Source organism: Lygodium microphyllum, chromosome 26 (assembly GCF_053477565.2).
Source record: "Lygodium microphyllum isolate KBCC chromosome 26, Lygodium_microphyllum_v1.1.10, whole genome shotgun sequence".
Lineage (NCBI taxonomy): Eukaryota > Viridiplantae > Streptophyta > Polypodiopsida > Schizaeales > Lygodiaceae > Lygodium > Lygodium microphyllum.
The window spans coordinates 903,144-930,993 of NC_141160.1; the positions used below are offsets into that span (position 1 = coordinate 903,144).

General features: G+C 46.5%; 1 protein-coding gene across 1 annotated transcript in view; it reads left to right on the forward strand.

Moving 5' to 3' along the window:
- Positions 1 to 421: 421 nt before the first annotated feature.
- The window catches only part of LOC148012936 (V-type proton ATPase subunit E-like), a 32,568-nt gene continuing 5,139 nt past the window's right edge, over positions 422 to 27,850 (forward strand). The window contains exon 1 of the mRNA XM_087668265.1: positions 422 to 631. Coding sequence (XP_087524391.1) covers positions 431 to 631 — 201 coding nt within the window. The 5' untranslated portion in view covers positions 422 to 430. The remainder of the gene's footprint in view (positions 632 to 27,850) is intronic.

Here is a 27,850-nt window from a genome sequence, read left to right on the forward strand (position 1 = left end):
CATCATCCACATATCTAGCGCGACATAAAAAAATATTATGGTTTGAAGAGAAGAAACTTGATTTATTATAGCAATATATTGTACACTATCTATTCTATCCTTATTGACACTGAAAAAAAAAGTATAATACCCCACTTTCTACATCATTCATGTATTTCAAAAAAATTATTTTAAAGTACATTTATCGTTCCTTGAAGTCCAATTAAATATTCAATAACAATTAGTAGAATTGCAAATTTTTCAATATCTATAAATAGAATACCTTACCTTAATTTGAGATTGTTTTTTTATAAAAGTTTGACGATTCCAAAAATAACCACGTGTATGAACTTCCTAAGGCGGCACGACCCTAAACCCAAGGATGACAAGGCAAGCAATGAGACATGGACAAATGGCAAGGGAGGACAGGCACGTCATCATGAAAGTCTATATGACCCGGGTGGCTTTTATTGGGTTTCGTGCTTTAGGCTCGGTTGCCTATAATAATCTTTGGACTGCAGACAAGGAGACCATCCATCGCAGGGCCAAGATGAACGACTCAGAGGTCTCCAAGCAGGTTCTGCAGATGGTCCAGTTCATCCGACAGGAAGCAGAGGAGAAAGCTAACGAAATCGCTGTCTCCGCAGAGGAGGTGCTCTTCTCCAGCCTTTCCTTTATCACATAAATGCACAATTTGACTTTGCTACTACTGAGTGCTTCGGTATCAAGCACCGCACGCTGATGCACATGAGAATCACAGGGATCAATGTTGTACCAGATGCTACTGAATGCAAGGAAATCCATGGCTTGACTTTGAATTCTATTCACCTGTCCCGTTCTGCTTTTTGTACTTTGTGATTTAGCCCTAATGCGTTCTCGAGATGGTACTTGCTGTAAATGTCTTATGGTCTGTGCTTTTACTTGCAAATGGCTTGAGGATCATATGTCTTATGGTCCATGCGTTTCCTTGAAAATGGTTTAAGGATTATATACGAAGGTATTTTCTGATATTGTGCTGTTACTTGCAAATGTCTTATGGCCAGTGCGTTTCCTTGCTAATGTCTTTTGGTCAATGTTTTTACTTGCAAATGGCTTAACTATCAAACACACTACCCTTGAAGGTGTTTCATGAGTTGTGATTTGCAAGGCTAGATGATGGAGTTTTGTCTTATTGAGGGTAAGGCATTGTGAGCCGGATACAATCAAGATTAGGACCTTGGTCTTTTGAAGACTTTGCTTTATTCTGCAAGCTGCGTTGCACCTCCCATGGCTAACTCGCATCATGTCATGTCTAGCTCTAGATCCAGCCCCTCCACAATGACTCTTGAAAATTCTTTTCAGAGACTTGGCAAAGGCTAGTAATGTTTTTGTGAACTCATATTGCAAAGGGCCCTTCAATAAGCAGCAATTTCAGCACAGGGCTTTGTGGTAAAAATACTTGATACGGAGGGGTCATTGCAGTAAGCATTTATTTATTTTTATAATTCCTGTTATTGATTTACTCAATAGTTTTGCGATCATCAGTGATGATTGACCTTTTCATTGATATTTGATGAATACTTCGATTCTCCATTCCTGGTGAGAAACATCCCAGCTTTGATTAGAGTATTGTAACTACGTGGAATCCTTTAGCTGGGATGTGCAACTTAGAAAGTAGTAAATATAGGTTCAGGAGTTGGTAGTACAACAAAACTAAATTGAAAGCAAAGCAGTACACGAACAACCTTCTAACATGTTAAATGAAGCAACCATTTGAGGAGAGAAAGGAACATCGATCCAAAGACTTGGTGTTAGGAATTAGGATTGCTACTATATAGAGAGCATGTATAAGTATTCTAGGATAGTCGCAAAAGTTGATTGTCTACCTTGTAAGACATGACTAGTGGACTAACTCATATTGCCTTAGTGCAGGGCTCATTATCAAGATAGATCCAGCAAGAACTCATCTGTAGATTATGAGTATGGTATATTTGATGTATCACTGGTAGATATACATCTTCTCGCAAGTGATAAACAGGTTGAAGATGGTGTTAGTAGTTTAGTCAGCTCATGAGTGAGTTTGGGCATATATAGTTGAGGGTTGGACACTATAAATATTTTATGTATTTTTTATTGTCATTTTTCTGATGGTTTTGGCCATTTATTGCTAGTTGATTGGTGCATGATGCTGACTGGCCTGATCTTTTTATGGCATTATTTTATACCTATTTATTTGGGGCTCCTTGCTCCGCAGCGCTCCGCAAGTCATTCATCACTTGCAGATTCTCACAATAGGACTTGTTTGAGAGAGTGAGCCAATGTCGGTGCCCACGCAGCTAGTGACTCACTAATTTAGGCAAAAGCCCCAAATTTGGCACCTTGGGATGGGCTTGTAGACGCCAAAGGTGTCAGGGATGTATTATGTAGGCTTCGGGCAGTAGTGAATAGCATAAGTTGAGGTGGCGGTGCTCAAGGTAGGACAGGAGGCTGTAGAGGTGGGCGGTGGTAAGGAATACGAAAGCCTCGTCACCAAGTTGCGGCTGAACCTTCAAGGCCCCGATGTAGGTAGATCCTTGAGATTCTGGGTATCAATAGGCGAGATGACTGTTGGAAAGAAGCCAACCCATCCAAGGGTAAAGAAGGAGGTAAAAGGCCTCCTCTAGGGTGTGCAAAGGACTGAGCGGTGGGTGGGGACCCCCTTTGAAATTGGAGAAAAGCCGCAATAGATGTAGATGCCCCCGCAAAGGGCAAAGAAAGATCAGTCCCCTCTGAATTCCCCTTTGAGGTAGATAGGGAATCCAAAAACTCATGGATTACGGACTCTGAAATGTGTGAGTACGAAGGAAGTGCCGCCGGTCGTGCTGAAGAAGGTGTTTGGGGTGGTGAAGAACTTTCAGAGGTGGCCTCTTGAACTTGATTAGGCGAGGGTGGAGAAGGGTGGGGCTTAGGTTGAGCAATGAGTGCAACAATTGCTACTTCTCAATGGAGCGGGCTAGGAAGCCGAAGAAGAGGAAGGAGTCGAGCAGCCACCCTCTTAAAGGAGTGGATTGATGAGGAGACGGTATCAAATAATCATTGTCTCCTGATGGAGCAGATTGCAAAACCGCGGGTTATGGTAGCCATTGTACTCGAAAATAGGTAGGAGAAGACTGCCGCTGGCACTGTGACAATCTCCAGGAGGTCATAACGCCAATCGATCCTCCATGTGCTTGAAAGCCTAAAGGACTTAGTGTGCAGCGGATGCGTCTTATTGCCTTGAGCATAGTACTCTGATAGCTGATGCAGAATGATCTGTGTGGCCTAGAAAGGAGAGGTGGCATAGGTAGTACTGGGTGGGAGATGCATATACTCTAGGGGGGTGGGGAGTAAAGGTTGAAGTCGGCAAGCATCGGTGGTGTGTCCGGTGATGCCACAATAGGAGCACCCAGTAGACTAGTCATTTGTTGGTAAAGAAGCCATGGGTACCAGTGTGCCTTGTTGAAGAAGGAAGAGATGGAAGAGGTCAGCCAACGAACCATGAACTGCAATGTCCGCCTCAAGGGGTGTGAGGGCAGTGTGAAGCACGAACCGCAATGTCCGCCTGAAGTAGTGGGAGGCTAGTGGAAGGGCTGGAAGTGAACTGCCAATGGGAGAAGGATGCTACCAGCAGTAAGAGGTTGCAACCAGTAGAAGAACGTAGGGTGAAAAATGCAAGGTACAGTAGTATGGTGGAGCCGCCAGCTGAAGGGAGGAGCTGCTAGTTGAGAAGGAGGAGCTACCAGTTGGAAACACAAGTTCCAATATATGAGAAAGAACTGCCAGGTTGTAGAGAACAGCAACCAACAGACTGGCTGAGCCACCAACAGCAAGGAGGAGCCGCCGGCAGATTGAGCGAGAGCTATCAGCTTAGAACAACATGCAGAAACTAGTAGGTGTAGGGGAGAGCAACTACTAGGTAAGGTGTTGATGTAGCGGAAGAAGAGAAGTGGATGCTTAACCCACCACCGGTCTTTGCCTTCGTTGGAGTGGAGGATCTTTGCCATTGTTTGAGCAGATCCAGCTCTGATACCATGTCAAAAGATGATGTACCAGCGAGACAATAGGGATTGCGGGGAGGAACACAGAGTGAACTCAATAAACACTGAGAAGAGAAAAGAAGAGAAAAGAAACTTTGATGAATGGAATGATGAAGATTTGAATCATGGAGTGAATGTGATACAAGGAAATAAGGGTGCTGTAGCACAAGGAAGATGATGAAGACATCCACGAACCATGAACCGCAATGTCCTCTTGAAGGGGTGCGAGGGCAATGGAGAGGCTAGAGAGAAGAGGTGACGGACTGAATGAATCAGCCGTGAAGAATGAGTGACAGAGGTAGCTTATAAATAGGCAAGAGATTGTCTAGGGTGACGCTCGGAGGGAGGGTGTTGGTTGTCTAGGGTGGTGCCCCACTATGGGTGCTGAGCCCCTTTTTTGGGGCTGTCCACTGTGAAACCCTAAAGGCAAAACATAGAATGCAAAATTGCGGGTGAATGGTTTCTCAATAGCTAAGACCTATGGATTCCATTTAAATAAGGCCTACTGATACAATGTCATGGATATAGAGGGTTTGGCTCTTGCCCGGGCAATAATCTCCTGTATCTATCTATGGAACTATCTTTGGATGCTTGTTTTAGGGTTTGGGATGTATGGATCGGCCAAGATGGATGGCTTGATCAATCAGTATCCCGTGTGTATGTGTAGATAAGTGAGGTTGTGATTGTGCTAAAACCTCTTGGGTCTCTCTTGTGAAGAAATTTGTAAGCTGCCTTTGGGTGGGACTTCCGTGTCCTAGAGCTGCTGTATTTGAGAAGTGAGTTTGAAGCCATTGTATGTCCAAGAAAAAGAGAGCGAGGCATTGTTGGTCAGCAAAATCCATGACTATAAATAGCTGTTCAAACCCGTCTCTGAATAGATAGTGGAAATAGCATTGGATCTCATAGTATGTTGGGCATTAGCAAATACAGTGCTTCTCTGTCTCTGGCTCTAACTAATATATGTGGCATGTGCGCTTTTTTGGTGGTATGGATCTATCTTTAAGCGGTTTGAAAAGGTACGCATCTGATCAATAGCACATCTAATCCCATGTGAGAGGTGGGTGTCCATGTATCTCGGGTTGACAATAAAGGCATTATCTATAGTGTGGAGACGATGCCCTTTGTGTAAGGTCATCTTCATCCCAAGGTAGTTGCCTTTTGACCCACTAGAGCATCTATAAGGTCAACTAAGTCGACTAAGGATGTATTTCTAATTCTGGCGACCCTTTTCTTCGCTTGGAGATGTGTCCTCTTCGTGTCTTTGTCCTTGGTTTTCTAGTTTTCTTCTGATTCCTGGGTTGTACTCCTATGGTGGGTTCATTTTTAGGTTAGTTTCTCTTAGTGTGTTCCTTGTTCGTATGTTTGTTTATAATTGTGCAACAATTACGCTCTAGGAATGTATCTTGATGTGCACTGTGCAAAATCACGCTTTCCAGTTTCCATACATGCTCATGTGCCTACTCTATCAAGTGTGACTTTTAATGGACACACTTGCTCAAACTTCTCAACAAAGTTGTAGGGATCATTTTGTGCATGTTGGTATTTATCAAGTTGCTTCGCAACTAAAGTTATTTTAGTCTGGCTTCTGGCATTTGGGGTAACTCTCAATCCGGCTAGCAATGATGCCACCAAGGCTGCCCCACTCTGCTCAATGGTAATAGTGTCTAGCAACCTCTTGGTGAGTAGCTCGCTCAGTGTGAGATCGGCTTCTAGAACTCTCTCCCTATCAGCATTACCTCTTGTTTTGTTCCTACCCGATATGGCTAGGATCCTATGAACCTCCTTGAGTTCCCTCATGTGATGCAACCTCCGAGCCCTTTGCCATTCTCGCCAATCTCCTCTCTTTCTCAAGGTGGCAGCTGAGTCAAAAGAATCATGGCCATATCCTCGGAAGAGATCATCTTGCCAAGGGATGCAAGCTCATCCCTCATGTCCTCCAACCTCTTGATATGATCCTTCATGGAAGAAGAATCATCAACAGCGAGCATCCGTAATTTCTTCTCGGGAGTAATCCGATGGGCAAATGTCTTCTGATGGTACAAAGAAGCAAGCTTTGTCCACACATCCGCTGCTTTCTGCAACCTGTGCACATGCACTAGGCCAGAATCCTGTAAGCTCATAAAGAGGAAAGATCGAGCTCTCGAGTTGAGCCGATCTCATAAGGCTGCACAATCCATTGGTGATCCAACGGTGGGATCCTCCCCACTAGATGGGGAATAGGGTGGTTAACAACTCCCAAAGATCAAAGGTATCAAGGATACACTCCACCTTACACGACCAAAGCGAGTAGTTGGAACCATCAAGCCGGTCTTCTTTGGGCAAAGAAGGGAGTACGGGCACCTATATAGAGGGTGCCATGAAAGGCATATGAAGGCGAGTAGAACGAGCCTTCTGTGAAACATGGAGAGAACGGGGAATAGAGAGATCTCGTACAAATGGGCTAGGTGATCTGCGGTCGTTGCATGAACTAGCATGAAAGTCTCTCTGTCTCTCGGAGGAAGGAATAGAGACCTCATCCTCTGAATCAACAAAGAACTGGTGATAAGACATCTTCGTATATATCTGCAATCACCAAACAATTTGCAACAAAAAGTCACAATGAAGCCGCCAATGCCTGAAAGACACATGAAGTGCTGTTGCCTGCCAGAAGAGGAGGTAGATGATGACGCCTGGCTGCTACGCCTCCACTCCAGATGATGAGGACGACTGCAAAACAGCTGCGTTTGATGCAAATGCAAGCAGATGGCTCCAAGCAAACTGTCGCCTAGTCCTCCAGGGGTGAAAAACACCAAACACAAGTACAAAAGGCTGCGTTTCAGCCTCGGATGCACTGCCAGAAGCTGGAAGAGGTAGATGAAGGTTGTAGTTGATGGTGAACTCCTCTGCAATGGAAGCTCTTCTTCGTGCTCTCAGTTAGGCGATGATACCATGTGAGAGTGCGCAACGGAAGAAGAAACATGAACACAGAGGGGGAGAGAGAGAGAGAAAGCAGAAAATGAAGGAAGAAAATCTTCATTGACTGAAATGATTGCTGAATACAAAGCTGTGGATTGGTCAGTCCCTGAACACAGCCTGGAGCATCAGTGAGGGCACCATATCAGGCTGATGATGACGGCAACACCGAAGATGGAGGAAGATGATGGAGTCGCAGTGTGCACCTGCCAAGGAAGGAGGGAAGATGATAATACAACTGATTGCCAAGTGGGAAATGACTATAAATAGCCAAAAAAAACCCAAAAACTGGCCGATGTGAAATTTGAGGCCAAACATATGTCTGACCAGCATTTAATGCTGGTTAAATGCCAGGAAGGCTCAGAAAATTCCCAGAAAGGGTGGACAATGTTCCGGCAAGAGAGGTAGGCTGAAGAATGCAGAAATTGCCTCGGGAAATGCACATAAAATCCCGACTAGAGGAGAAAATGCACTGAAATGCAATAAATTGAGTGCTCTAGAATGAGCTACCTCCTCCGTCAAAACAAGTGATAGACAAGTCAGAGCTCCTAAAGTCCTCGTGTGACTCAAATTGAGGTTCACAGGTAGGAGATGACAAGGCATGACAAACATGACTACTAACAGGTAAAGCTGATGCTCTTTGCTTTCATTACTATACCCAATAAGTATATAGCAAACAACCATATCATCCAACTTATGCCTCTTTTGAGAAGGCACATGAGCATATGCTAATGAACCAAAAGTCCTTATATGAGAAATAAAAGGTTTGGAGCCAATCCATGCTTTGTAAGGAGTGATGGTCTGCAAAGCTCTTGTGGGACACGTGTGCATAGAATAGCCGTGAACCAAAAAGAATTTGGTAGATTCTTCCTCTTCATCATTCATCTTGCTATCTCCATTAGTGATCTATTGCACTACATTTTGTTGTGGAGAGTGAGGGACAGTCCATTGATGATGAATACCTCGAGATGCAAGATACTCTGAACATTGTTTAGAAATATATTTGCCCTCCCTATCAGTGTGAAGGGTCGAAATACAAGACCTGCTTTGGTTCTCCACCATGGCAGTAAATGTCTGGTAAAACTTTTGACTTGGATTTCAGCCCATATACCTAAGTGAATTAGGATTTGTATAATAAAGGTAACAAATTAGAGGAATTCACCAAAGATTTGGTGCAAAGAATAGGACCACAAACATCCCTATGAAGGAGATCCAAAGTAGATAGAGAATTAACATGAAAATCCTTGGGAAAGGAAAATCGATACATCTTACCAATTAGGCAGCCTTGAGAAATGTGATTGGTAGATGGATTTTTGGAAGATCTTTGACCATATTCTCTAACTGGAGTTCATCAATGCACAATAATTGATGTGGCCAAGCCTCTAGTGCCATAAATGTGTATCTTGGAAAGATTCCTTTGTTAATAAGGCACAATCAATAGGATTTTCAGTAAGTTGCTGATCACATGTATCAAGACAGTAGAGGCCTTTAGTGAGGGTGCTTGTCAAGGTAATAGAAGAAGTAACTTGATCATCATATAATGCAGATCAGGGGCCATCGAAAATTACTCAAAACCTTGAAGTTGCAATGGCTGAAATAGAAATAAGATTCATCTTGATGCCAGACGGAGAGAAAACATCTTGCAATGTTAAAGGAGTATTCAAAACAGAGACAACTTGCACATGACCAATGCCTTTAATTTCGTAAGAGGCATTGTTGGCACACACCCCTCTTAGGTACATGATGAAAATAATGCTTAGCAAGAGGTGATGTGCTTAGAAGCACCACTGTCGAAATACCAAGTAGAAGACATATCAGTGATGCAAAACAAGTATCATGAATAGAAGGATCATAATGACATTGAATGAGAAAAGTATAATCCTTAAATTGAGTATAGTTCATGGTCTCATGTGTGATAACAAGACCGGGCTCCTTCTCCTCCAATGCAATAGTAAATACACTTTCGACATTCAATGATGCTGTGCCCCATCTTTTGGAGTTATTGCACCTCTTAAGTTTGTTGGATGTACCTTGTGAAGGGTTGGAAGAGTTGGGGCCACCATGGGAGGAGGTCTTTGATGTAGGTGTGGAAGTAGAAGCATGACCAACATGAAGGTTTACTGATTTTTTGACCAGCAGGCTTGTTTTTTCCTTTAAGTTTCTACTTTTCATAATGATGATGGAAAAGGCTTGTTTGGTTGCCGAAGTAGCATTGCAATTAAAATGGCTTTTGTTCTTCTTGCAACAAAAGAGACACAAGCTGGTTGAAGGTATAGGTAACTCCATAGTTGCATGTGTACGTTGTACGGTATTGTCCGTATAGTATGATTGGTACCGTGCGATATGGTATGTATTTGTACGATGAAACATACCATTCTTGACCACCGCGTTTGGTGCGTCTCCCTGTGTTCCTGCATGTTCTGCTTGCGTGTTTGTGGGTTTGTGTCATCCTGCGTGGCACTTTAGGGGGTGGAAAGCCTTGGATACTTCAGCTCACCCTAGCCCAACCCCTTTTCTAGCTATGTACTCCTTCCTCAACCCCCCTTGGATTCCATCCAGCTGGCAGCCCTGTTTGATTGTTGACCCCTCTTTGATTGTTTGACCCTTCTCTCATCTACAAAAGGTGCTCCTCTCCTCCATGCTTCCTCCCAATTTAGCAACCATTTGCCATTCTCATCTCCCTCTCTTGGATCTTGAATTAATGTGTGATTCGTGAAGCTCTATCCTATCACTTTCGCCTCTTTCTTGCACCCTATCAAGGCTCAAGGCTCAAGGCTCATGGCTCAAGGCTCAAGGCTCATGGCTCAAGGCTCATGGCTCAAGGCTCAAGGCTCAAGCCTCTCCCATCCCCTCTCTCTCACTCTTGCTCTTTCAAATTTACCCCAACCTCTCCCTCTCCTTCAACTTTTAAGAGTTAAGACTCAAGCATCTCCCTCTCCCTTTCTCTCTCTCACTCTCCCTCGCGCCTCTTCATCCGACATCAGCACCATGACTCCTGAGAAGCATGGGGCCTTTAATTTGCATGCCATCCATGTGGAGAGAGACATAAAGAAGTCCAAATCCCACCATTGGATGTGCAAGTATTATGGGAAGTGTTGAGCTAAAATATGCATTACTTGCTGATTAGCCTCTTAAACAGCCCCAGAACACACTAAAAATGCTCTTTTAGAGTAAAACCCTAAAACGGGGAGCGGTTCGAGAGAGTTCAGTGGAAACCCTAAAACGGGGAGTGGTTCGAGAGAGTTTAGTGGAAACCCTAATTTTTGGGGCTCCCTAGCTGCCCCCATTCAGCCATCATTCTTGTTTGCAGGTTACACCAGCCCACACACCCTCTGTTGCTGTTGGTGCTCAATTTCCAGCCTGTAACCCGCCTCCATGTGCTGTCTAGTCATCATCGACTGCAGCCACATTATCTTCAGCCTGTCCATTGCTATAGGCGACAGCTCTCAGCTGGTGGCGACTGCTTCAGATTGTCCTAGACTGCTGTTCAGCCTGTTATCCATCATCTCCAGGGTCAGCCAGCCTGCGTTTTCAGCATTGCAGGCCCTTGCACTCTCAGACACTGTTTCAGCTTGCTGTTTACAGCAGACTGTGCACAATTTCCAGCCTCCGATCGGTGCTACACTGCTGCGTTTACCAGTTTCCAGCCTCCAGACTGCTGCGTTTTGGTGACCAGCCTACTGCCATTCACTATTCAGCACTCCTACACTCCGACTGGTGGTCACAGACTTGGGATCCGTCTTTGGTTTGCCTCTCCAGTGCCACATGAGCCTCCACTCTTTGTCTTTTGCCGAAGCTAGATGTGGATGTGGAGCCCCCACCACCAATGGTAGAGGCGTCTCCTGCATCCGTTGAAGATACACCCACATTTGATGCTTCCTCATTAGTAGACATAGAAGTTGGTGCCAATACACCACTTCCTCCTCCTCTTGTGGATCACCCTCTCATCTTGGCAAAAATCTCATCTGCGATGTCTTGAGGAATTTCCTTGCATGGAGGAACTTGCCCCCCCGTCTTGAAAAGACGTTGGAGAAGCCGCGTCCCCCTCTCATCTTGGCAAGGATCTCATTTGCGATGTTTTAAAGAATTTCCTTGCATGGAGTAACTTGTTCTCCCATTTTGGAAAGATATTCGAGAAGCCGGCTTACACCTCTCTCTCTCAAGTTCTTGGTCATGTGCGTGGATTGGTTGTCCTTTTTAGAGAAAGGTAAGTTGTTGCGGATATTGAAATTGCATGCACGGTGATTGAGTGCAATCTTGCATTCAATGTCCTAAAGCAAGAGCAATGAAGAAGATGGTGGTTAAAGTCATTGCCAATGTGGATCCATGTGAAGGATGGATCCATGCCACATACAACAACATGAGGATGAAAAAGATTGATGAAGAGAAGGAGAGGATTGATAGAGCCCTTGATCCTATTTGGCCCACATGGATAAAATACGGTTGCTCCATTCTCATCGACAGATGGAATGATTGTAAGAAACGGGGTATCATCAATATACTCGTCTCATGTCCACTCGGCACTTACTTTTTGTGGGCCGTAGACACCGGCAAGAGAGAGAAAAACGACGGTGGGCACATTTATCTACCGCCACATTCGGCAAGCTATCATTGAGGTATGCATTATCTTTTAAATTTGTTTTACTTTCTTTCATTGTAATTTATGGATAACTATCTATCTCCCTATTCTCTCTAATGTCTATCTCGATTCTCTCTTCCCCCCAAATCTCTCTCTCTTGGTTCTTGAATCTTGAAAAGCTCAACTCTCTCTTTCTTTCGAGTCTCTCTAACCTCCAAGTATTGTTACTTACTTGTAATTTGTGGTTATAGATGGACCCCTCGAATGTGGTGCAAGTTGTTACCGACAATGCATTGAATTGTTGGCGCATGGGCCATTGCTTGAGGCCGAGTTTTCCATGATTGTGTGGATTCCATGTGCAAGTCATTGTTTGGACTTACTCATGGGGAACATTGGAAAGCTCAAGTGGGTGAAGAGGGTGGTCAAACATCTTGTTGCAAAGCTTGAAGTTGATACTGACTTAAAAGTACAGACACTTTGCACAGATAGAGGGGGGGAGTACATGTCTCGTGCTTTTGAGACATATTTGCTTAATCATGGCATTATGCATCAAGCCATTGTTAGAATGACTCCTCAGCAAAATGGTGTTGTTGAAAGGAAGAATCAGACTCTTATGGAGACCACTCGTTGTATGCTAAAAAGCAAGGGGCTACCTCATAAATTTTGGCTAGAAGGCCTTCAGTGTGCAAATCATGTGTTGAATCGTGCACCCACTAAGGCACTAAAGATGATCACACCGTTTGAAGCTTGGCATGGCAAGAAACCCAAATTCGACTACTTTCGGGTGTTTGGTTACGTAGCCTATGCACATGTTCCGAAAGAGCTTCGTGGGAAGCTTGATGACAAGGCTGTAAAATGCATATTTATTGGCTACAGTTCAGAGAGCAAGGGCTATCGCTTGTATGACCCACGCATGAAGAAAATCTGTCAATAGGGATGTCCTATTTGTTGAAAATGCTGCATTTTCAATTTCAAATGCCAGCCACCCATGACATTGGTGATGTCTTTGAGGGTCTTTTGCCACTTTGGAGTCTGTGCTTGCTGTAAATGGCAGGACAGACTTAATACAGCAAGCTGTTGCTGCACCATATGCTCCCGAACAGCAGGGTATCAATGATGGTTTGGCACATGCAGTGGAAGAAGCAATATAGCATGAAAGGGCTGCTGTAAATGCAGCCAAAACAGTCCCAAGATGGCTGTCACAGACTCTCCATGAGAGTAAAATGAATGCTCCTATATCTCAACGCAATAGAAGGGCTGCCAGAAATGCAGCAAAATGATGCAAGGGGGGCACATTTGATTGATTTTACGGAAGTAGATGATTGTGATGAGCATGCGTTTATGAGCTCACTATTGGATGATGATGAGCCTACTTCCTTGGATGCAGCTCAACAAGATGTACATTGGATGCAGGTCATGCAGGATGAGTTAGACTCTATAGCCACTAACTCTACATGGAATCTTGTGGATTTACCACTTGGCAAGAAGGCCATTGGCACAAAATGGATTTTTAAACTCAAATGCAAGGCTGATGGTACAATTGACAGGTACAAAGCACGGTTGGTAGCAAAAGGCTATGCAGAGAAGAAGGGCATAGATTATGAAGAAAATTTTGCTCCTACATCCCGTATGAGTACGGTGAGATGTGTGATTGCTATGGCTGCAAATTATGGTTGGAAAGTACATTAGTTGGACATTAAGACAACATTCTTGAATGGGGATTTGCATGAGGATGTTTATGTGTCACAACCTCCAGGGTTTGTGGTTAAAGGGAAAGAGCACATGGTATGCAAGCTGCATAAAGCTCTTTATGGTCTCAAAGAGGCTCCTCGTGCATGGTACTCCAAAATTGATGCTTATTTGGCTAGCAAAGGGTTCTAAAATAGTCCAACTGTTCCCACTCTATACATTAAGAATGAGGGGTGGGGGGACTTGCTGATTATCATTCTTTATGTAGATGACATGTTGCTCACTGGATCTACAGAAGAAAAAACTGCAGATTTTAGGCTGAATTAAAACATACATTTGCTATGTCAGATATGGGTTGCCTATACTATTATTTGGGGATTTAATTCACCCAAAATCAGCATGGTATCATCATGTCACAGTCACAATATGTGGATAAGCTGTTACATAGGTTTAGTATGCAAGATTGCAAATCTATGTGCACTCCTATGGAGCCAGGCTTAAAGCTGTCTATGCATGATGGTGAAGAGATATCTGATGTTGCAATTTACAGCTAGGCTATTGGCCGTCTTATTTATCTTTGCAACACATGTCCTGACATTCAGTATGTAGTATCTCAAGTGACCAGGTATATGCACAGCCCACGGACCATACATTGGCAAGCTATTAAGCGGATCTTCAGAAATTTGCAAGGTACTCAGTCACATGAATTATATTTCCTAGGGAGGAGACTTGGACTTATAGGCTTACAGTGATTCAAATTGTGCTGGTGATGCAGACACTAGGCAGTCTACTAGTGGACACTGTTTCTTTCTAGGCCATTCATGCATTTCATGGCTAAGCAAGAAACAACCTATAGTGGCTACCTCGTCTTGTGAGGCTGAGTACAAGGCAGCCTTCACAGCAACAGTGGAATGTGTATGGTTGTACAGATTGCTGGTTGATCTACATTTACCATTGGAGGGTCCTACACCCATTCTTTTTGATAGTCAGAGTGCTATTGGAGTAGCACGAAATAACCATTATATCAGAGAGAAATGCTATGTAGGAGAGATCGGCTTGATGTATTTACCCACACAGAAAAATGTTGTAGACATTTTTACCAAGGCACTACCATGTGAGAAGTTTGAGGCTTTTCGAAAGTCCTTAAACTTGTTATCCTTTGGTGATTGATCATCCTTGTACTTCATCACATTGGCACTGTAGGGGTGTGTTAGAATTTGCTGATTCTATGGGCAGCGCCCAATGTAATTCGTGTGGTGTGGACACTTATTAAAGTGTCAATGTAAGGTGTGTACAATCTAGTGTCTTAGAAACTTAAAGTAGTGATACTAGGTTCTAGAGTAAAATAAACCTAACTCTAGTTAGTTGGTGGAAGGTTGGTTAGGTCAACCCTTGACCTAAACATAAGTTGTACTTTCACTTTATCTTTCATTCTAGCAAGTACACTCTTTTCTTTTTGCTTTAGCTCACTCTCTTGTTATCATTGTCTCTCCTCTCTCTCCATAGCTGGTTGCCATTCTCCAACATTAAGGGCTTTGTAGTTTTGATAGATTTAACATTAAGCGAGTGTTTCAAATCAGTTTTCATCCTATTGAGTATCCGTGCCCCAAACGGGAGAGTGATAAGGGATGGTCAAACCCAAGATCTTCACAAAACAAGCATACTATCCCTACCATTATTGGGTGTCGGTGAAGAAGGAAAATGGCTAAGGTGCGGGTGACACAAATATATCAAAGATGTGAAGCAAGCAAGACCAGCAAAGCAAGCAAGTAAGCTAGGAAGAACTACCTTGGAGATTGCCATGTGCAATGCCACGAATATGGTGGATTCCTAGAGTCACCACTTCAAAAGACCGAAAAGGGATAAATGCGCATAGATGCATGTTTACATGAACAGAATGTCAATGCATGGGGTAATGCAAAGGAAGATGCAAGATGTCATGCTCACCCAAAATGCAATGCAACGATGCCACTTGGACAATGCCCTCGTAAGGGAATTGTTTACTAGCCCAAGTGGCCTTTTACAATCATGTCATCCTGACAGTGCAGATGAAGTTACAAATGTCCATAAGTACAACATAAAAGAATAAATGAATGAATGGAGATCATCACTATCACTATCAAGAGAAGTAGCCGCTTCCTCTCAATTGAAAGGAAAAGCAAGAGGGAAGCACCCTCTCCTTGTCAATTTGAAGAAGTAGGGGAGGGTGTACCCAAGCTGATCCTGGGTAGAAGGTACTGAAGAACCGACCGGTTGATTGCTTTGGTCAAAATGTTTGCAAAATTGTCTGATGAAGGCACAAACTTTAGGCAGATAGTGTCTAGCTCAATTTGCTCTCTGGAGAAGTGGAAGTGGACTTCCACATGCCTTGTCCATGGTGTGATGATTGGATTGCCCGCAAGGGCAATTGCACTTTGGTTGTCGTAGTAGACAACAGTGGGAGAGTCACAAGGGATGTGAAGTGCCGCCAGTAAGCTCCTTAGGTAGATGGCCTCGGTGGTGCCATCGAAGAGAGCCCTATTAAAATACATTGAATCAGGGTGGTAACTGAGAAAGAAGAGTTATCACTATGTCCTCTGAGGTGATTGCTTTCCTTGCATTCTGGACTTATATCTGCAATTGCCGAAGCTTATTGACATGCTCTTGCATAGAAGAAGACTTGTTAGGACTCAAAGTCCTCATTTGAACCTCTAGAGACACCTGCTTCATCACGTTCATGTGATTGTATATTTGAACAAGCTCTAGCCATATGTCCTGAGCCACGGTCAAGTGCTCGATGTGAGCAATGACGGTTGGAGTGCAAGAGAGAAAGAGGAAAGAACGGATGTGGGCATTCAATTTGTCCCAATGTGCATGTACCTTCATCAACTCAGCTTTCTCATGTGAAGAAATCTTGGAGGCATCACGAGCTGTAGGATGGTCTATAGCCTCGGACACGAGCTCCGCCAAATCATAAGACTCCAAGATGGCAAGCATCATTATGTGCCAGATGTAGTAATTCTCAAGGGTAGCCCCCTTTGACTCCGTGCATGGTTCTTGTGCTTGCTAGGGCTTCCTCTACTCGTCCTCAAAGAGTTTTACGTGTTGAAGTCGATGAAAACTCAAAATCTGCAGCAAAAGGCTGAAAACACAGCCTTTCCTCCTTCACGAACAACAAGGACCTGCAAAAAACAGCAACTTTGCTTCTTCTCTGCACACAACCTGGTCATCGCAGCTTCCAAAGGCTGAAAACTCAAACTTTTGTTGCAAAGAATCCTTCCGATCAAGTCTGTGCCCATGATCAATCTGCCCTTCTACGCTACTTTGATACCATGTTAGAGGGCAGTGAATGCAGAACTGTATGGACAAGATTGAAAGAAAATGGACATGAGAGAAAGGGAGAGAGAAAAGAGATAGAAGACCGCAGAAATTTGCAGCCAATGAATGCTGAAATGAAGAGGGTAGATATACAAGGGCTGTCGATGTATCTCCTCGAGTTCTCTCTCTCCCACTAGCACTTGAAAAGCAAGTGAAGAGGGGAGGCTGCCACCTAGGCCTAAATAAGAGGAAATAATGCAATAAAATAATGTAGATGGCTATCAAAACTGGCCGACCTGATCAAAAAGCTGCCCACTGTACCACAAATGACTAAAATAATCAGTGAGACTGATCCTTCAGCTGCCAGGTGGCATCATCGGCTGCCTGGCAAACAGCCCATTGTGAGTGCAGAAAATGCCCCTTGAGTGATTTGAATAATGAATAATACCCTCCGAGAGCAACTTCGAGAGGACTGACTACATTAATAGTAACGTGAGAAATGCCAGTCTAGCGGATGACTAATCTCTAACAACGAGAGGGTCCACTAGGCATAGCCATGTGGGCAAATTGTGGTACCAACTGGTCCACACTGGGAAGGTATCCCATGCAATGAAAATCCCGAAAGTGTGTGAGATTGAGGTCAAGCCTCCCCAATGGGTGCATTGGCACTACCTAGCTGTGCGAACATAGAGGTCTTAAAGGTTGTACCTATGTTTGAAGAACCTCTTGGTGTGATGCAGGATGTCACATGTGGTGTGTGGAATGGAGATGTAAATGAAGGTGTGAAGGCAGATTGAGATGCAACAGAAGAGAGGGTGGATTTGAAATTGCGGTGTTGATGGAATTCATGTGAATGGAGACGCATTTTGTTGAAATTGAAATGTAGATGAAGACGGAAATGAAGTTTGAAAAGATGATGCACCAACTTCAGATTGGCTATATGAGATGCAAAACTTGAAGCAAAACTAGGAGAAGAAAAACTTACCAAAGGGTTAATTGATTTTTTCTTATAGCCTCTTCTTGTGCTTACATATAGATACCGGTCCTTCAAGACTTAAATTGTAGTGAACGCTTTGAAGATTTCCTTCATCTTGAGTATCATTAAAATCGTGCTCGGAAGTAGAAACGATAAGAGTTGATACAGAAGTAAAAGTGTGTGTACATGACAATGGAGTAGATGGAGGAGCTCCGTGTTGGTTTCTTCAATAGGACAGCCAATCCCAAGTGGAGGTTTTGTCCTCCTTGCAAAATCAATAGATATGTGCACCCATATTGGAACTTTGCGGAGCAACTTGAGGAGCCCACTCTTACTCAGTTCTTGGCATGGACTGTTCTAGAGATTGAAGTAGTGTGGAAATATTTGAAGTCATCTTCCCTTGGATGGTCCTTGTTCTTGATGACGAGTTTTCAGATCAAAGGCCTAGGTTTCTCTAGAGAGTATGTAGCTTTGATACCATGTAAGGAAATACTTGAACAACACAAACATAGTCTCATGACAAGGCACAATGTGATAATAGAACTCAGTAGGGTTAGGATAACGTAGAGACAATGAACATAGAAGATGAATGAAGAATGAATGATGACTAGATAACAATACTTAATGCAGTAAAAAAACACACTATGTAGGGTGAATATAGAACCTCAAACTCTTGTCTCTGAAGGACGGGGGGAGTATGGGTTGGACAGAGTGCTATACACCCTACAGATCCCGAAATGCAGCAGATAGCCTCAGAATGTGTTCAGCAGCTGCGAATGGGAGAGTTTGGATGAGGCTCTGTATCAGGCTGAACATGTTAGGAGCAGCTTGGAAGAGTGGGCAGCAGAGTGAGTACTATTTGAAGGAAGAAGATGGCCACTGAAATTGAAAATGCAGTTGTGGAAGAGCTCTTGGCATAGTTACCAGGAATGGGGAATGGGAACCCTTGGAACGGGGGGAGCGCCCAAAGTTAGGGAACGGGAATGGAGGGAACGACACACACACACACACACACACACACACATATATATATATATATATATATAGAGAGAGAGAGAGAGAGAGAGAGAGAGAGAGAGAGAGAGAGAGAGAGAGAGAGAGAGAGAGAGAGAGAGAGAGAGTATATTAACGTCTCTAAAAGGCCAATGTGGCCTATGAGACCAAAGCAATACATACAATGATGGTGTGTTTCTCATCTGGAACGAGAAAAGATGAAAAACATGCCTATAAGACTGAAAAAGTGAAAAAGTGTCCTATAAAAGGGAAACATGTCAATGATCTAAAAGTGAAAGTAGAAAAAGGAAAACTCTCCATCAATGAGATGTTTGTCCTCCAAGGAGGTGTATCTTTGCATGGCTGAGGCGTCTCGGCATTTGTCTCCTGTGGCGCTCAATGATGGCTTTAATTTGTCTGTGGTGTGGATGTCTAGGCCTTCGTCTGGGTGGATGTGGGCGCCTAGACGGGCTAAGTGCCACTGCTCTATCCAAAGGGACACCTACAGAAGATGAGGTCCAATGATGATGTACTCCTGTAGGCTGTGTGGCAGTAGTAGTGGTATCTGCCATACTCTGTCGTTTATCAGTGAAAAAGTTAGTGACTGCTCTCTGTCTATGTGAGTCGAGCTGTGGGGGCCTCCTACTCCGTAGAATTGTTGCTCTGCGCCTCTGGAGCTCCAAGAGGAAGAATCCCAAGCATCTCTGATCCTCAAACTGCATGATCCGTCTCAGGGGTCCAAAACCCTCTTGAAATAGACAGTGGTATCTACCTCGTATATCATAATATACAGTGCATTGGCAGATGTAGTGTTCCTCTGTCTCTGGCTCTCTGTCGCATAGTGGGCATATGCATTCCTTTGTCTGTATACCCTCCCATCTGTCTGTCTCAATCCTCAGGTGGTGGGATGAGGTGCGGATCTGACCAATAACTGTGCGTAGTCCATGAGGCAGCTGTGTGTCCATGTGTTTGGGTCGGGTGATGAAACCATCCTCAGATATCTGAAGGAAGTGGGTCTGGTAGTGTGCCATCCTTGTGCCATGGGGGGAGGGGGGTCAGATCCCCGTATCTAACTTCAGTATGTCTGCTCTGATCACATGGTTTAGCTCTGATCAGCTTAGGTCAAGTGTAGGGCAATCGAGGCTATAGTCAAAGGGGGGTAGTCTGTCAATCTGCAGCCCATGTAGACTCATCCATGTACTCATCTGAGCATACCAACAATGTCTGTCACCATCTGCTGCTAGTTGTCTAGAAGAGGCCAGGGCTAGCCGTGGGTATCTATCTTGGGGGAGCTCCCATAGTCTATGTATGATCTCCCATAGCCACACATAGAGAGAGAGAGAGAGAGAGAGAGAGAGAGAGAGAGAGAGAGAGAGAGAGAGAGAGAGAGTTATATTAACGTCTACAACATGCCAAGTTGGCCTATGAGACCAAAATATTGCATACAAAATGTCTGGGAGATTTCAAAAGTCCCAGTGAAGCTAACATTTATGCTATGTTGAACTAAATTGAGTAGGTACAAAATGGTATCTAGACTAGATACAATCTAGAGGTACTCCCAGTGCGGTGTGGAACTGCTCCTGGAGTGTTCATCCTAGGATGTCCTGCATGGGTCGGTCTAACATGGAGAGACTAAAGGGGCGGGGCAGGGCCCTCCAATGGCGGCGTAGTATCCCTTGTATCTTCGACATGTGTCTTCTGCGGGGATGGGGGCCAGTGGGGCGTGGGCCCGGGCTTTGCCTCTCGCTGTGGCTATTTCTAAGGTGGTCCCCTGGGGTCGGGAGGCCAGTTGGGCTGGTGGGGGCTCGGTGGTGGGGAGGGTAGCTGGTATTTGGTAGAATTCGTTGAGTGTGCGTTGGTTGGTGGCTCCTTGTCTTTGCTCCGTGGTTCATAGGAGGTGGTCTTTGTGGCGTCGTATTTCCAGTAGAAAGAGCCCCAGGCATCTCTGGTCTTTGAATTCCATCACCTTGGAGAGTGGTCCGAATCCTTCGCTGAATAGGCAGTGGAAGCGTCCCCGGATTTCGTAGTACACTGGGCATACAAATATAGTGTTCCTCTGTCTCTGGCTCAAGATGGCAGAGCTGACAGATTCGGTCTTTTGGGGGGAGGGGGTTGGCCCCGTATCTGCCCGTTTCGACCCGTAGTTGGTGTGAGGACGTGCGGATCTGTCCGATGGCAATTTTGACCCCGTGAGACAGGTGTGTGTCCATGTAGCTTGGGGGGGTGATGAAGCCATCCGGGGAGATGTGCAGGAAGTGCTCTCGGTAGAAAGCCTTCTTGGTTCCTAGTTCCGAAGTGGGGGTCACCCATGTCCTGGCTGTGTCTGTTTGGATGATATCCATTCTGATGATGCGATTCACCTCCTCTCGGCTGAGCTCCAGGTGTGGGCAGTCTAGGCTGTATTGTAGTGGGGGGAGGTGGTCCATGTGCAGGCCATGGAGCCGTAGCCAGGTCTCTGTTCGGGCATACTAGTACTCAGTGTCCCCTTGTGTTGCTAGCTGTTTGGATGACTCCAGGGCGAGTCTGGGGTACTGGTGCCGGGGCAGGTCCCTTATTTGGTACAAGAAGGTCATGGTTTGGAAGAGGGCCTCAGCCACGAGGGGCGGTGCCCCCAGCTCTGCACGGATGATCTCGTGTGGTACGGAGGGCTTGCTTCGGATCATCCGTGAGATCATAAGTATGAAGGGTCTCTCCATCTGCTCCCATCCCTCATAGGTGGCCGCCTCCTTAGCCAGTGGTGGCTGATCCTGTGGGGCCCTCCACGTGTGGTAGAGACTGGACCCCCGTATGGGAGCTCGTACAGGAGGGATGGTGTGACCAAGGTGTCAAAAAGCTAGAGCTTTGTCCGGGGTTCCTGGAACTGTATGCGGGCACATTGGTTCTCCATTGACCCGAGGGCTGCATAGCCTCGGGTTAGTCTATCTTCTGCTGCTTTTCTCAGGGTAAATCTTGGTCCAGAGAATGTAATCCCCAGATAGACGTATCTTTGGACCACATCCACGGTCTCTCCGCCGTATGTGAAGGGGGGTACTGACCGTCGGAGCCATTGGGTTGACGTGTTGAACACCATGACCTTGGTTTTCCCCAGGTTCACAGTTAGGTCTTTGTCTTGGCAGAAGGCCTGTAGTGCATCTAGTTGGCACTGTAGCCCTTCGGGTGTGCTGGAGATGAGGACTATGTCGTCCGCATATAGTAAGATGGGTATCAGTGTCCCTCCCAGGCTCGATCCCTCCTCGCCCAATCTATCTATGTACTCTGAGATCTCATCAATGTAGAGGCCAAATAGGGTGGGTGAGAGTGGGCATCCCTGCTTGACTCTGATGGTGCTGGTTATCTCCTTTGACAGCCCTCCTGGTGCTTGAACTCGGCCCGTTATCGATTCGTATAGTGCCAGTATCCCCCATCGCATTTCGGTTGGGACCTCCAGTTCCTGTAGTCTCTGTGTGAGCCTCGCTTGTGGGACTGTGTCAAAGGCCTTGCGGAAGTCCACGAAGCAGCAGTACACCCGTCTTCCATGTGCTCTGCCCTCCTCTACGATGGCTCTCAGTGTGAGGATATGGTCAAGGGTGCATAACCCCCTCCTAAACCCTGCTTGTCCTGCCGCTCGATGTTGGTGTTGCTTTGTCCACTTGCTCAGCTCGTGGTCCAGTATGGATCCATAGAGCTTGGCTAGTACATGGCCAACCATGACTGTTCGGTAGTTCGTGGGAACCATGGGGTCTTCGACCTTCAGGATAGGTATTATGGTGTTGGCTGATGCTGGCAGGGAAGCCTTCGCATAGGGCTCTATTGAACATGTGTGCTAGGAGAGGTGCCAGTATGTCTCTGGCATGGGTCACATGCTCTGCTACCAAGCCTTCGTGGTCTTGGGCACGGCCATTTTGGAATCTATTAATGGCGTCCCGAACCCGCTCCGTGCTGAAGAATGTGGATGATCCGGGTCTGCTCCCTGGGGGCCGGGGTAGTTGGGGCTGCTTGGGTACTTGGTATAGTGAGGTTGCATATGCGTGCCAAGTGTCCGGGGAGGTGATAGGCGTCTGGGCTCGGGGTTCCTAAAACGCCTTCCATGCCTCTTTGCTGTCCTGTCCTAAGAATAGCTGGTAGAATTCGTGGTCCACTTTGGAGAGGTAGGCTCGTTTCTTCCGTCGCATTAGACGACGGAAGATCAAGCGTGCTTGTTTATGCGTGTGTACTCCCCACGCTTCGTCCTGTTGAAGACGGAGCCAGGTTCCCCTGCACTCTGCATCGTACCAGCTATTTTGTGGGACATTCTTGTTCGGAGGGGTGGAGTGGGGGGATGTGTGGGGGAAGTATTCGGCAGCCGAGGTGTGTAGTGTGCTCGCCAACTGTGCTATGACCTCCTCCAGGGGTGCATGGGGGTCCATTTCCTGCAGGCTCCAGTAGAGATGGTTGGAGTATGCGCTCGCAATTAGCCTGGTAAAGTGGTACTTGGGGAATCTTGGGGGGTTGCTTGCTGGGGGGGTTAGGTCATACCTGCAGGTTATGTCAAATTGCAGGTAAGCATGGTCGGCAGCCACTGCGAATGGGAGAGGTGATATTTTAAAGGACTGGATGTCAGGGATAAGTGATGGAGGGGATATAGTCCACTGTGCTTGCTCCCAGTTTCTGTGTGGGTGCTCCATGTGCCCCCTGTTCGATGCAATTGGCCGCGTGCTTGTGTGGGAAGCATGTGAGGGCATCCGACCCGGGCCATCTGTCGAGACCGTTGAGGATGGCTAGTCCGTGTGGCCCCCCTAACGCCAGTAGGTGTTCACCATATTCGGTGCATTCAGTTGTGTCCTGTGATGCCCGGTTGAGTTGTATCTCCCCCGGTGCGATCTCTTTGTACATGTGGTCTTCGCTCTCGAAGAAGGGGGTCTGCCTCTGTGCTGTGCGTGCGTTGAAGTCTCCGGCCAACATGACATCCCCCAAGCTGGAGTAGTGCATGATATCCTCGTACAGTGGTAGGTATGGTGACTCGCCCTTCGGTGATGCGTATGGGGAGTGTGCTAGTGGGAAATAGCACACCGCCATGTATATGTCTCGGGGGCGATCTGTGTGTATCCGGATCCACATGTACCGGGCTTCCTCATCTTTCCGCATGACTTGCTCCATGGGCTGTAACTCCTCCCTGTACAACACAGCCACCCCTCCGGACACTCGGGTCCCTCCTGTTCGGGCTCTAGGGCAGCATGCCGTCTCCCATCTATATCCCCTCACTTCTGGTAAGTAGGTGCCTGGGCTTTGGTGGGTTTCTGTGTAGAGGACGATGTCCTTGCCGGTGAAGGTCTCTTGGAATAATCTTGCATCTGTTTTCATAGCTCCGTTGCAGTTCCACACTGCAAACCTCAGGTGGGTCTCATAGGCCGCGCCCCGTCATTGGCGTTTATCTGTGATGATGACACGACCATCTCTGTATACTGCCCATTTTCCCGCTTTGCGAGCCTCTAGGATCTGTGGCATGCATTCTTTACGGTGTGCCGCCTGTGCAGGTGTGAGGTCATTCTCCAGGTAGACTTTTTCCCCTTTTAGAGCTGTCCTTTTAGAGACGAAGGCTCATCTGGATTCTAAGTTGGCAAATTTGAGGATAAGAGGCCTTCCCTTGGTGAGGTCTTTCCCTACGCGCCATGCATTCTCCACTATTTGAGGGTCCTCTACTCCCAGCTTTTCACATATTTGCTTGGTGTCTGCCAGGGGGCTATCCCCTTCCTTCCATCCGACCACCCGGATGTGGAGTGCTCTAAGCTTTCTCCTTTTCTCCTCCTCCAGTGCTGCATTCACAAACTCCTTCTTCTTTGTTGGTGACTTCTTGGCTACCTCAATCCATTTGGAGTTCTCGGCCACTTTGGCTTGAGCTTGTTTCACTATATTTGCCCATGTGTTGAGCTCCTTTGTTACTTGTGTCTTCAGCTCATTGATCTTGGTTTGCACCTTGGTGGGCGTTGTTTCAGTGATTTCTCCTTCCTCCTTCTTGAGTAGGTCCAGCTGGTTTCTATATTCATCGAGCTCGTGCCTCAGTTCTTCGATCACCCTGTTTCTCTCCTGGAGGGACGTTTCAATGTCCACCTTCCAGGAGGTGAAGTGTGATGTGATCTCGGCGTAGATTTCGTTCTTCCATTCTTGCACTTTCGTGCTTATTTCCTCCTTGATTTGGCGTGCAGTTTCCGTGCACATTGCTGCCATGATTTCCTTGATGTTGCTGATGTCTTGGTCATGCACCTTGTATACATCTCGGAGGGCCTCCATGCCTTTCCTTGTGTGGTAGTCTATCACCTTGTCAATGCTGCTCCAAATCGTTGAGTATTTCTCATTTTTCTCCCTTCTTGTGCGGTTGCCTGGTGACGGGGATGTCTTGCTCGAGCCCATCCCTTCCTCACGGCTCCTGGGCTTGCTCAGGGGATGTGTGCATCTGGCCTCATTGTGGTGGCGGATGCGTGATGGGCGGTGGTGGGAGGTGGCAGAAAAGTCGGGTATTGATAGGGCTAGTGGCAGTGGTGTGATATGGGTGCCGAGTCCGGGGTGTGAGGGAGGCCTGTAGCAGGGCGGGGGAGAGGGGGGCGGCTGCTACGAAGAGAGGAGAGATGGCGACTGCTCTTGTCGAAAGAGTAGGGAGGGCGGTGGTAGGGGCGGGCTGGCGTGCGTGGTCCGGCGACTCGGACGGTATGGTCCAGTTGTCGACTCGGACGAGGAGCGTGGTCGCGTGGAGAGGGGGCGTTCGATTGTGCGGGGACTCGGACGAGGGACGTCCGATTGTGGGGACTCGGACAAGGGGTTTAGTCCACGTGGTAGTGTCCAAGTCGGACGAGAGGGCGTCCGATTGTGAGTGGACTCAGACGAGGAGTGTTGGAGATTTGGACGAGAGGTTTGGGGACTCGGACGAGCGGTTGGTCCGAGTGGGCGTCGATGGTGTGATGGCGGAAGCAAGTGAGTAGGGCGATGGCGGGAGCGAGATGAGCCATGGTGGGAGTAAGTCGGTAGCGGGAGTCTCAATGCAGACCACAACCTGGGTGCAGGAGGCGCAGTCCTGGGCAGAACGCCACGACTTGAGCGTAGGTTACTGTAGACGTCGTGCAGACCACGACCTCAATGATGGCATGCCTGCCCTGTACTGGCGTGACCTGTTGTGGGGAAGAGAGAGAGAGATGGCGGGAGATGGCGGGCTGAGGGAGGGAGCGCAGGGTTGAGGGAGGATGGCGAGGGCCTGAGAGAGAGAGAGAGAGAGAGAGAGAGAGAGAGAGAGAGAGAGCATGTTAACATCTCTAAAAGGCCAATGTGGCCTATGAGACCAAAGCAATACATACAATGATGGTGTGTTTCTCATTTGGAACGAGAAAAGATGAAAAACATGCCTATAAGACTGAAAAAATGAAATAGTGTTCTATAAAAGGGAAACATGTCAATGATCTAAAAGTGAGAGTAGAAAAAGGAAAACTCTCCATCAGTGAAATATTTGTCCTCTAAGGAGGTGTATCTCTGCATGGCTGAGGCGTCTCGGCATCTGTCTCCTGTGGCGCTCAATGATGGCTTTAATTTGTCTGTGGTGTGGATGTCTAGGCCTTCGTCCGGGTAGACGTGGGCGCCTAAACCGGCTAAGTGCCACTGCTCTATCCAAAGGGACACCTACAGAAGATGAGGTCCAATGATGATGTACTCCTGTAGGTTGTGTGGCAGTAGTAGTGGTATCTGCCATACTCTGTCATGTATCAGTGAAAAAGTCAGTGACTGCTCTCTGTCTATGTGAACCGAGCTGTGGGGGCCTCCTACTCCGTAGAATTGTTACTCTGCGCCTCTGGAGCTCCAAGAGGAAGAATCCCAAGCATCTCTGATCCTCAAACTGCATGATCCGTCTCAGGGGTCCAAAACCCTCTCGAAACAGACAGTGGTATCTACCTCGTATATCATAATATACAGTGCATCGGCAGATGTAGCGTTCCTCTGTCTCTGGCTCTCTGTCGCATAGTGGGCATATGCGTTCTTCTGTCTGTATATCTTCCCATCTGCCTGTCTCAATCCTGAGGTGGTGGGATGAGGTGCGGATCTAACCAATAACTGTGCGTAGTCCATGAGGCAGCTGTGTGTCCATGTAATTGGGTCGGGTGATGAAACCATCCTCGGATACCTGAAGGAAGTGGGTTTGGTAGTGTGCCATCCTCGTGCCATGGGGGGAGGGGGGTCGGATCCAGGTCTTCTTCGTATCTAACTTCAGTATGTCTGCTCTGATCACATGGTTTAGCTCTGATCGGCTTAGGTCAAGTGTAGGGCAATCCAGGCTATAGTCAAAGGGGGGTAGTCTGTCAATCTGTAGCCCATGTAGACTCATCCATGTACTCATCTGAGCATACCAACAATGTCTGTCACCATCTGTTGCTAGTTGTCTAGAAGAGGCCAGGGCTAGCCGTGGGTATCTATCTTGGGGGCTCCCATAGTCTATGTATGAAAGTCACTGCTTGGACCAAGGCCTCAGCCACCATGGGTGATGCTCTTAACTCAGCTCTGATAATCTCATGTGGGGTCGAGCTCTTCGCTCGTATCATACGTGAGATCATCATGACTAGTGGTCTTTCCATATGCTCCCACCCGTCATAGTATTCCTTCTCTGGTCCATCCTGGTCTCCCAAAGGCTGTCTCCTCGTGTGAAAGAGACTCGGACCCCAAATAGCTGCTGCATATAGGAGTGTGGGTGTAACCAGGGTGTCAAAAAGCCACAATTTGGTGCGCGGTTCATGAAATTGTATGTGAGCACATTGTCTCTCCAATGCACCTAAGGCTGCATATGCTTTTGCCAAACGAGCCTCTGATGTCTCTCTCCAAGAGAACTGTGGTCCCTTCAATGTGACCCCCAAATAGACATACTGGCTAACCATCTCCACTGGCTCTCCATCAAAAGTAAACTGATGCTCAGCTCTTGTCACCCAAGCAGCTGAAGTGTTAAATGCCATAACTTTAGTTTTCCCAAGGTTCACCTTAAGATCTCTATCTCTGCAAAAAGCTGATAATGCATCCAAGTGTCTACTTAGTCCCTTAGGTGAGTCAGATATAAGTACAATATCGTCGGCATAAAGCAGTAATGGTATCAGCACTCCAGCTAGGCTGGCTCCGGCTCCACCAGTCCTGTCCACATATTCTGAAATTTCATCTATGTACAACCCAAATAGTGTCGGTGAAAGTGGACAGCCTTGTTTCACCCCAATGGTGCTATTGACTGTATCTGAGATGCCCTCAGGTGTTCGTACTCTGCCCGTCACTGTCTCATACAAGGCATAGATACTCCACTGTATCTCTACAGGCACATCAATGTTTTGCATTCTTCTCATGAGTCTAGCACTGTGTCAAAGGCCTTGCGAAAGTCCA